The sequence below is a fragment of the Vombatus ursinus genome, unplaced genomic scaffold (genome assembly GCF_900497805.2).
Source record: "Vombatus ursinus unplaced genomic scaffold, bare-nosed wombat genome assembly UNPS02014924.1, whole genome shotgun sequence".
Classification (NCBI taxonomy): domain Eukaryota; kingdom Metazoa; phylum Chordata; class Mammalia; order Diprotodontia; family Vombatidae; genus Vombatus; species Vombatus ursinus.
The window spans coordinates 4,515,575-4,527,242 of record NW_020954702.1 but is presented as its reverse complement, the minus strand read 5'-3'; the positions used below and the strand labels follow the sequence as shown (position 1 = coordinate 4,527,242).

Here is an 11,668-nt window from a genome sequence, read left to right as displayed (position 1 = left end):
CTTCTCAAATGCCACAAAGACCCTGAATATAGGGGGAAGCACATCAGACCACTTAAGGTGTGTTTCAGAACATATTTTACCAACCAAATAAGTTATTTGTTCATATGTTCAACCTGACCAAAGCCCTGGGGGTGAAAAGGGGTATAACACCTAGGAGTCACTCTGAGACAAGAATAAATTTGGGAGAGGAACATGTTAGTGAAATGAGATCTTCATTGTGAGCCACAAGGCCAAACCAGAGGACATTTTCTTTAAGAATAATTTTGGCCATGAAACTAGCATTAGCCTTTGAAGTAAGGAAGGCTTCTACCCAGTGAGCCAACTAATCAATGATTACAACACAAATTTTGTAGTGACCAGACTTAGGTATACTGATAAAATGAATTTGCAAGTGCTCAAAAAAAGTATAAGCAAGAAGGCATCTGCCAAAAAGGATGACATGGAATGGATGTTGATTAAATGCCTGAGAAGTAGGATGAGAGGCACAAATATATGCAGCAATAGGAATAATATCAGGGGCCACCCACACCCTTCTAATCATATCCACAATCCCTTGTGTGCCAAAATGTGCCCCTTCTCCCCACCATTATTGACCAGATAGACATACTTGGTGATAGAAACCCTGGAAGAGGAGTGGTTTGCTTTCTGCAGTCATTCTGTCCCCAATACGTGCTTGGCATGAAAACATTGTTTCCATTTTGCAATTTCAGAGTCATTGTAAGATAAAGAAAAGTGAACATTGTCGGAAGCAGAGAGATGGAACACATGTGTGGGACCTCAAGGGTAGCAAGCTTTGAGGCAGTCAGCATGATTGTTGCCTCTTGAAACAAGATCAGTTCTATTAGTGTGGACAGGACAGTTGATAATGGCCTGAGCAGTAGGAAGTCTTAGGGCAGATAAAAGATCTCCAATGTATTGAGCATTTGCAATGACTTCACCAGAAGACATTAACTCTTCTGTAACCACAATATCCTGACAGCATGACAAACTCCAAAGGCACGTTTTCCTTCCTAATAAAGTCACTTCATATTTAGCAAGTCTATCATTAGAGAAAGCCTGAGTATGTCAGGATCCCCATGCCAAGGCCACCCCTCTCTTTTTTACTCCTCTCTTTTTACTATTAGGAGACACCCTGTTTTCCAGAGCTAAGGCCCAGCAAGCAAGCTGTGCTCTGAGCTTGGCAAAACAATCATTCTTTGTACTTCATCCTTTGGATGCGCTCTGCCACAGCACTATCCCAAATTGTTTTACACCAGTCCCTGATGGTCCTTGAGCTCAGACAAGCACCTACAGGACCCATGTTCTGATCATGAAGCCCTGCTACGAATCAAATTTGTCTCATTGTTGCTGTTACCCCTCATTGTCAGGGCTACAGCTCACTGCATAACCATTGCTATATGCATTAAAATTTAGCCTCACTAAAAGGGGTCTCCTTATAGAGGAGGCCCTGGCACATGTATCTAGTCTCCCTCCTCCAATGCAATAAAGAAAGCTTTTTGCTTATGACTGCTGTTGGCTCTATTTTTAAAATTTGTTTTATTTTATTCCTTAGAGTTAATTGTGGTTGTAATGACCTGTGTGGGCTCTTCAGTTTGATTGATGGTTGGTTTTGCTGAACTGTTTCTTTCCTCTTTCATTTTTGCTCCTTGTTTAAGAAATAGCTCCTTGGGTAGTAGAAGGAGAGGGACATACTTGGAAGTGAAAGTGATATGAAAACAAAGATTCCAATTAAAAATAAAAATTTTATAAAGTAAATAAAACCCTGTCAGCCTAATGAAAAGAAATTGATGAAAATAGTTTCAGTTAAAAAAGTAGATATACAATAAACCTGTAAAATCCCCAGCCTTTCCATATTTCACAAAAGTCCCAGTATAACTTCTATATTAATGATAAAATGTGTCAAAGAGTAGTCTATTAATCTATGTACACAAACAAAACCTATACAAAGGCAACAAGAAAACATTTCAAATATAAAGAATGAAATTACTGGATAGAGTATTTTTGACAGACAAAAAGAAAAATTCTAAAATTAGTAAAGGAATAGGAATTGAGTAATTCCAAGGGGAGTAATAATTACACTAATACATAATTTATTGTTCCTACTTTTAATCTTTTTATAATAAAGATAACTAGAAGTTGGCCAGATGGAAGGTTACAAATGTGTATTAAAAACCAGAGGTACACTAATAAAAATACTGTATTGCTCATTTGTGAGTTTTCATATTCATAAAATATGATGTCCATTTTAGTCAGATAAGGGAAATTTCTGAAAGGCCAACACTTGGCAATCGCTGTACATTTTCTTTGACAAAAGCAACTTTTAGCTGCAGAGTCATTTCCTGGTTTTGTTGTTCCTTTTCAAACTGCCCTCATCTGTTTCTGCTACAGAGGAATTCTTCCTTCGGTTGTTCTGACATAAGCTGCTATAAGTTATGATGGCATACTAGTGGGAAAGAAGGAGAAGATGATGGGTATAGTTTTCAATGTCAAAATTGATAGATGTAATTTGGAATTTACTATGACTTGGCTTCTTTCATCCTTTTTTTTCAGCCATTCCACGAAATAGAAATGAATTAAGACATTTATTCCAATTATGTTTTTTCCCCATTTTTGAAGACAAAAAATGAACTGTTCTAAAATAGATGACGTGTTCAAAACCTAAATATCTCCCTCCCATTGCTTTACTTATGAGATGGAAACTTTCCCCATTTGACATGAAAATGTTTTAATTTCATAGTTGTTCTCTTTGTTGGCTTCCCAAGCAGCTAAGCTATAGGGCAAATACTTAATCACAAAAAACTAGCCGTTTCTTATTGAAGTTTTGATTTTTTATTTAAAATTCTTCAATTTATACCATATGCATGGAATAATAATCTCACTATTTAAGTATCCTATAACTAGGAAAAAGTTAGAAAAATTCTTATAACTGTTGGCAACAATGTGCTCAAGCAAAATTCTTGCTTATGGAGTATTTGTTAACTAGATAATATCAGCTTTTCTAGTAGGCAGAGTTATCATGTGCAGAACTATCATGTAAATTATAATATAAGAAATGAATTTCCCTAAATTTGGGCATTTCTGTCTAAAGTACTCTGGATTTTCTTGGTAAATGAAACACAGTTACAACTATCTTCATTCTAATTAAACATTAACATATTAAAATTATAAGCACTTGAAATAATTTCTGTAACACAAAACTAAAATATGTCTCTATAAGGCAAGAATGAAAGACCATCAAACTGGATTACATTCATATGTTAATTGTATTGGAATAATTAACTTTCTCTTTTTCTTCTGTGGATGAATATGATTTAATAGGCTTTACCATAGTTACCTTAGAATCTCCAAAAGCATTAATGGCTGTAGATCGATAATTATCATGCATCCTTTCATTGTCCAAACCCTCTTTTTCTTTATTAGATGATTTAAGATCAGTATTTGTGGGATTGTTTTTTAAGACACAACCTGATCCAAAGAGTTCTTCCATCAGATTGTTTTTCTTATCCCTCAAAGATGTATTTACAGAGTTTTCATTCTTTTCACTTGATGAATCTTTTACTTTTGTTTTGGAAGATTTACCAAATGATGATTCATATCTACTAATTGAATTTTCTATCTGTGGGTCAGTTGTATTACCTTGTTGCTTGTTTGCAACTTGACTGTTGTAGGTGGCACCTAAATAAGATGTACCTGAAGTAGGAATTCCATTATGCAAGTTTTCAGTGGCTTCTGTGAAAGAGTAAGGTTTTCTTTGCCTAAGTGGAATTCTGCTATTTTGAATCACATATTTATTATGCAGTTCATCTATGTCATGCATTGATACACTAATTTTAAACCTTTCTTTTCCTACATTATGATGTTCATTGCTTTCCGTTAACGGAATAATTTTATGTTCTATTTTTGCTGTTGTCCCTTGTTCTTCTTTCAGCAAATTAGGTTTCTTTTCTAGATCTTCTTTTTTCTCTCTTTGCATTCCATTACTCTCCAGCGGTATTTGTATGTGTATGTCTTCCTTTAGTAAATCTACAGTAGAAAAATAGATAATAAAATGTCTTTTAAAATTAAAGTTTTTAAAAACAGCTTAATTGAAAGTTTAATTATAATTTTCCCAAATGTAATTATTGCTGGTACTATTTCTCTTAGTTCTTTCATTGCCATTAAATAATAAACAGATTCACAATACAATCACTATTACTACTAACTTGGGTTCATACAAAACATCTCTTCAAGAGCACAATACTTAAAATATTTTGCTGGATGGAAAGTCAAGTAAGTGTGGACAAATGTGGATGGCTGATAGTATCCATCCTAAAGAAAGATTTAAATCTTTTCCTTCATTCTTAAAAAAAGCAACCTTTTCATGATCTTCTTAAACTTTATTTTTAAAAAGTTTTATTGGTAGTTTTTTGTCATTTCACAGTGTGATTTCCCTTCCCTGACAAAGAACACTTGTTTGTAACAAAGAAAAAATGATTAAGCAAGAACAATTTATATTAGCAACCACACCTAATATTTCGCATGGGTAGTTCTCTCACCTCTCTACAGACAGGAAGAGGGTGCATTTCATCATCTGTTCTGTTGGACCAAAATTGATCATTGAAATTATTCAGAGTTTCATTGCCTTTAAGTGTTGTTTTTGTTTATATCATTATAATAATTGTATATATTGTTATCTTGCTTCTGCTTACTTCACTTTGTAACAAGTTTTTCCAACTTGTTTTTCAATTTCAACTTTTAATTCCTCATCTGTGTTGTTCCTTATGGCACATTAATATTCCATTATATTCATATAACTCAATTTATTCAGACATCTCCCAATCAATGGGCACCCACTTTGCTTCCACTAATAATAGTTAGCATTTAGGTAGTGCTTTAAGGTTTGTAAAGTGCTTTATAAATATTTCATTTTATCTTCACAACAGCTCTGGAAAAGAGGTCCTTATTTTTTGCAGATAAAGAAGCTGAGGGAGATGGAAATTGAGACTTGATTTGGCTCACACAGCTAATAAATGTGTAGTGCTAGATTTGAATGAAGGTTTTCTCATTCCAGGTCCAGTGCTATATCCACTGTGCCACCTAGATATCACAAAAAAATTCTATGAATATTTTGGGAGATATCTAATCTTTATTATTGTCTTTGATATCCTTGGGATTTGCAGAAGGATATTACAAACCTATTTTTTAAAGGTCAACTGAAAATATTGAGATGTTTTCTCTAGCCTAAATTCCTTTCCAGACTTTTCCTTTTAGGAAAATAGGAAAAAAAAAAAAAGGTCAATCCTATGGACTCTAGAAGCAACAGATACATCAACTGGCACAAAAATTTACTTGTTCCTCCAAGGTATACTTAACTTCCAGTCGTTTCAGAAGAACCATGCAACAGACTAGAAGATGGCAGCATAATATAGTGGAAAGTCAATAAGTCAATAAGTCAGACAGGAGGCAGCTAGGTGGCTCAGTGGATAGAATGCTAGGCCTTCAGTCATGAATAACTGAGTTCAAATTTAGCCTCAGACACTCAGTAGCTATGTGAGTCACTTAACCTCTATTTGCCTTAATTCACGGGAGAAGGAAATGGCAAACTACACCAATTTCTTTTCCAAGGAACCTTCATAGACGGTATTGGCCTGCTATGGTCCACAGGGTCATGAAGACTCAGACACGACTGAATGACTAAACAACAACAACAACGTCAGATACTGTGCTAAACACTAGAGATATAAAGAAATGAAAAAAAAAAAAAGTTCCTCCCTTCAAGGATCTCACAGTCTAGTGGAGGGAGACGACATACAAACAACGAAGGGTCAGTTAGGTGGTGCCATGGATGGATTCATGAAGCAAGAGTCAAGACCACCTAAATTCAAATATGGTCTCATACTAGCTGTGTGACTCTGGGCAAGTCATTTAGTCTCTGTCTGCCTCATGAGTTTCCTCATCTGTAAAACTGGGATGATAATAACAACAATACGATAATAACAGAGAACCAGGGTTTTTCTGAGGATAAAATGAAATTATATTTGTAAAGCACTTTGCAAATCTTAAAGTAATACATATACTTATATACACACACATATATATACATATATATACACACCCAGACATACTCACATATATATATCTATATATATATATACATATATATACTAGCTAATATTATTACTGTTGTTACGATGGACAAACATTATTGAATAAAATATTAGATAAAAATATATGATGAAATGGAAATTATAACAGATGAAAGGCACTAGCATTAAGTGATTGGGAAAGGCTTCTTGCAGAAGGTGGGATTTTACCCTGAGACTTGAAACCAGAGAAACTAAGGCAGGATGAGGATGGAAAAGAATTCCAAATGTATGGGGCAGTCAGTAAAAATGCATAGTGTTGGGAGATGGAAGATTGTGTGTGAAAAAGAGCAAGGAGGCCAGAGCCACTAGATCTTAGAGTACATGGAAGAGTGTCAGGTATAAGAAGATTGAAAAGTAGGAAGGAGCCAGGTTATGAAGGATTAAAAGCCAAACAGAAGATTTTATATTTAATCCTAGAGACAATAGTAGGGACTTTCTGGAGTTTATTGAGGAGGGGTAACAAAATCAGATCTGAGATTTAGGAAGATCACTTTGATAGATAAGTGGAGGATGGCCTTAGAGGAGAGAAGGGGAGGGTCGCATATGAGAGATATTGTGAAGGTAAAATGGCAGTACTTGACAACGGATTGGATATAGGGCCAGCAAGAGAAAGTGATGTGTGTTTTCTTCCTTCATTAAAATGTAAGCTCCTTGAGGGCAGGGGCTGTCTTTCTTTTTCTTTTTATTTTATCCTCAGCCTTTATCATGGTGCGTGGCAGATGGCACTTAACAATTACTTTCCTATATCATTCCAAAGAGGTGGAAAATTCTTAGCTATTCAAGATATAGAAGAAATTATAGATGATATGACATATATATATATATACATATACATCAGATTATATAAAAACAAAGACTTTTCACAACCAAAAGCAATATATCTTGAAAAAAAATCACTTGAAAAAATTTTTCCATTTCATGCCTAGTAACAGTGGGTGTTACCTGGCTCTGTCCTGGGCTGTGTTTTCTTTACTTTTCTCTCTATTCTCTCATTTGGTGATCTTATCAGCTTCTATGGGAATTATCTTCCCTATGCAGATGATTTCTAGATCTTTTATCTGGCCTTGTTTTCCTCCTGATCTCCAGTACCACATCAACAATTACCTCCTGGACATCTCAAAATGGATCATAGGCATCTCAAACTCAACATATCCAAAATACAACTCATTATCTGTCTCCCCAAAACCTACATCTTCTGAAATTCCCTGTTACTATCAAGGTCATCATAATCCTTCTAGTTAACCAGTTTTGCAAGCCTGGTGTCATCCTCAATTCCTCTCTCTTACTCACCACAAATCAAATCCTTTTCCAAATTTTGTAATTCTTTTTCTCTCTTCTTTCATATTTTTCTTTTCCTTCCTCCCTTCCTTCCTCCTTTCCTTCCTCCCTCCCTCCCTTCCTTCCCTTCTCTTCCTTCCTTCCTTCCTTTCTCTTTCTTTCTTCCTTTTGCTTTTTCCTTCTTTCTTCCTTCCTTCCTTCTTTTCTCCCTTCCTTCCTTCCTTCCTTCCTTCCTTCCTTCCTTCCTTCCTTTCTTTCTTTCTTTCTTTCTTTCTTTCTTTCTTTCTTTCTTTCTTGTTTTCCAGAATTTCTTGAATTCTGTCTACTCACACAACTATCATTCTAGATTAGGTCCTCATCATCTCTTGCTTAGAGTGTTGCAGTAGCCTCATAATTGATCTTCCTGCTTCAAGTCTCTTCTTACTCTAATCCATTCTCAACCCAACTGCTAAAGTGATTTTCCAAAAGCATAGGTCAGACTTTGTCATTCCTCTATTAAATAAACCCCACTGGCTCCCAGAATTAAAGTTAAAGTCTGTTGGCATCTAATTTTACTTTGGCATTCTTCACAACCTGGACCCTTACTACTTTTCCAATCTTCTTACATTCTAGTTTAATTGGTATGACACTGAATAAGTAAATTAATTTAGATAGTGTTGTTATTTTTAGTATTTCTCCAATTACTTAGGTCTATCTTATTTCAGTAAAGAGTGTTTAGATTATATTCTTATTGTTTCTAGATATGTCTTGGTAGAAAGATGCCCAAATATTTTATACATTTATAATTCAGTTATTTGGAATGGAATTAATCTTGCTATTTTTTTCTGCTGGATTTTGTTGATAATATATGAAAGGCTTATAATTTATGTAGATATATTTTATGTCCTGCAACTTTATTGAAGTAACTAGTTGTTTCACTTAATTTTTTAGTTATTTCTTTTGGGTTCTCTTGATAAGTCATCATATCTTCTACAAAAGACAAGAGTATTATTTCCTCTTTGCCTGTATTTATTCCTTTTCTTTTTCCTTTCTTATTGTCAGAAATAGCACTTCTGGCATGTTGATAAGCAATAGGGCGATAATGGATATCCTTTCTTTAGCCCTGGTCTTATTGTAAACTCCTCTAACATTTCTTCATTACATATGATGTTGGCTCTTGCTTTTAGCTATCTAAAAGTAATATCTACATATTACATATTTGGTAAAAGTAAATTTATTTTATGCTTTCTACTCTTTTCAGCTTCTACTGATATAATCAAGTGGTTTTTATCTTTTTTTTTTTTATTAATATGGTCTACTGTGTTCGTAGTTATCCTGACATTGAGCCAATTTTGCATTCCTGGTACAAATTCAATCTGATTAAAGTATGTAATCTTTTAAATCTGTTATTATAGCCTCATTGCTAACATTTTATTCAATATTTTTGTGTCCATGTTCATTAAGGATATTGGTCTATAGTTTTCTTTCTATGCTTTGTCTCCCTCTGGATTAGGCTGCAAGACCATATTTGTATGATAGTAAGAGTTTGGAAAGAATCTAGTACAAAGTCTTTATGAGTCGTTCCTGAAAAATTCACCACCAATGATACATGTCTCTAAAGTTAGGTAGGCTGGTTCTTAGACAAAAGATGCAGTCTGTGCTTAAACCCATCCTTAAAGCCTTTCCAGCTAGCATTCTGTTTGCACTGACCTTGAGAATCCAGGGTTGCTCCTATTCCATAGTGCAGGGGTGGGGAGCCTATGGCCTTGAGGCCACATGTGATCTTTTAGATCCTTAAGTGTGGCCTTTTGACTGAATCCAAATCGGATTCAGTCAAAAGGCCACACTTAAGGATCTTGAACCCACCCCTGTTGCATAGTGAGTCATTTTACAATATATGACATTTTACAATAGCTCAAATTATTCATATCTTTTGGTCCAGTGATCCCATTATTAGGACAATACCCAAAATAAGATACTGATATGACGAGAAATTACTATCTGTAAAAAGTGTGTCTATAGCACTATTAATCATAAAATATGAAAATAACAAGATATCTAATGATTAGAGAATGGCAACATAAATTGTGATATATGAAAGTAATGAAATATTATCCCATCATCAAAATTATAAATATTAACTATAAATGACTATGAATAAGGGAAGACTTTTATGAAGTGATATAGAATAAATAAAGTACAATCAAAATAACAGTGTACATGTGGACCACACTATGTAAATAGTGATAATAATAATAATAATGATAATGATAATGACAGCAAAGAAATATAGATGAATACAAAGAAAAAATTTCAGGAGACAGAAAAAAGCAGGATATTTTGTTACTAGCTTGTTAAATTTAACATATATACATTTTAAAATAGTTTAAAAATTATAAATAATGGAAGTTTATGATTTCATGCACAATATTTTAAAATTCTTTTTTTGTATATTTGAATGTTTATTTTTGTTGATGCTTTAAATTTACAGTAAACAAAAAAGGGAAATTTTTATCTCATTTGTGTTCCAGTCTGCTTTTGGTTCATTTAGATTTTTATTCTACTGAATCCTTTCAAACATGGTATTTTTACTGATAATTTTGTATAGTATAATCATTTCATTTTGCTTCAGTAACTTGTAATCTTAACTTGGAAACCTCCTTTTTAATTATTTAAACATAATCCAAATTAAAAAAAAAACCAACATGGCCAAAATCACAGTAATAGGGTCTTGGATTTTGGTTATATCTTCATCATGAAATTGTCCATGAATTCCTAATGAATAATTTAGCATTACCACCATAATCTCAAAACAATTCTATGAAATAGAATATTTAGCTATAAAAGATCTTCCTTGGGAGGCATAAGCCTGAGAATACTTAGCTGTGCAGACAACAAAAGATAACCATAGTAACTTGATAAATAGTAAGATAGTCAATGGAATGTCAATGGAAGCTTAATATAATAGTAAGGGTTAAATAGAACATTTTTTAAATCATGGTATTTCTGATGGCAGGGTGGGTTTTGGATATACTTGGCAATAATCCAGTTATCCTACTGTGAGACTTTACTTCTTATTTATGAGATGAATTATTGTTTATGCTTCTGAGTATTGTTTTACAAAGTGACCTACAAAATGAAGAAATAATGAGTAAATAGAATCATTTTTATTATGACTTGAACATTTATGGAAACTTGAACATATTCTTTCTGGAATGGAAAAAAAAAACTGTTTCCCAAATGTGGTATCAGAGAATCACACTGGAAGGTAACTCAGAGAACAATTCGTTCAGGCTGCACATGACTGAGAATATCCTTTCAATTCTAGAACATGTGATGAAATTAGTCTTTAAGACCTCTAGTGAGCAGAACCTGCTAACTCCTGAGGAAGCCCATTTCATTTTGGGAGAACTTTAAGTGTTCATTAGTTTCTCTTTAGATGTAGTGAAAATCTGCCTCTTTGTAATTTTCAGCCTTTGCACCTATATTTATCCTCTGGGGCTAAGCTGAACAAATCTAATACCTCTTTTACTTATCAGTCCCTTGAAAATAGCTATTGTGAAAAGAGAATATGTGGAGGAAAAAGATAAATATGCAATTATGTAAATGAATATAATATAAATAAATATAATAAATAACCTAATTATATTCTCAAACATAAGAAAAAGTCATGATGAACTAGCCTTAAAAATACATTATTCATAAACTGTAAAACTTTCTGTATCTTTCTTAGAACAGTATTCTATAAATACAATGCTCCCATGGAAATTTTAATTTTTAATAGTATGTAATATTGTTTCAAAATTTCATTTCAAATCTGATGATCCTTGTTAATATATTTTTTCCCATTAACTTGTGCTTGTCCATTAAAAATGGACACTTTAAGAACTTATATGAAGTGAATTTATGGACTGTATAAAACTTCATATAACTTGATATAGCCAAAAGATTATGCTTATAGATTTAAACTCTCTCATTTCACAATATATTCACTACTGATTAACTGCTAAATCTAAATACATCATCTGTAAACACTGCAAAATCATGAGAGTAAGTTTCTGTAACCCTTCTGTGGATATTTGCATAGTTATTCAGTTATGTCTAACTCTTCCTGACCCTGTGGACCATAGCACACCAACACTATCCATGGCATTTTCCTGGCAAAGATACTGAAATGATGTAATTTTTTTTCTCCAGTGGATTAAGGCAGAGGTTAAGTGACTTGCCCGGGGTCACATGGCTTGTAAGTGTCTGAGGCCAGATTTGCACTCAGGTCTTCTTGATTC

The 11,668-nt window shown here is 33.6% G+C and overlaps 1 protein-coding gene across 1 annotated transcript in view; it reads right to left on the bottom strand.

Moving 5' to 3' along the window:
- Positions 1-2,211: 2,211 nt before the first annotated feature.
- The window catches only part of LCA5L (lebercilin LCA5 like), a 43,654-nt gene continuing 34,197 nt past the window's right edge, over positions 2,212-11,668 (bottom strand). Inside the window, exons 7-8 of the mRNA XM_027843610.1 lie at positions 3,335-4,023; positions 2,212-2,443 (exon numbers count right to left, since the gene is read on the bottom strand). Coding sequence (XP_027699411.1) covers positions 2,333-2,443; positions 3,335-4,023 — 800 coding nt within the window. The 3' untranslated portion in view covers positions 2,212-2,332. The remainder of the gene's footprint in view (positions 2,444-3,334; positions 4,024-11,668) is intronic.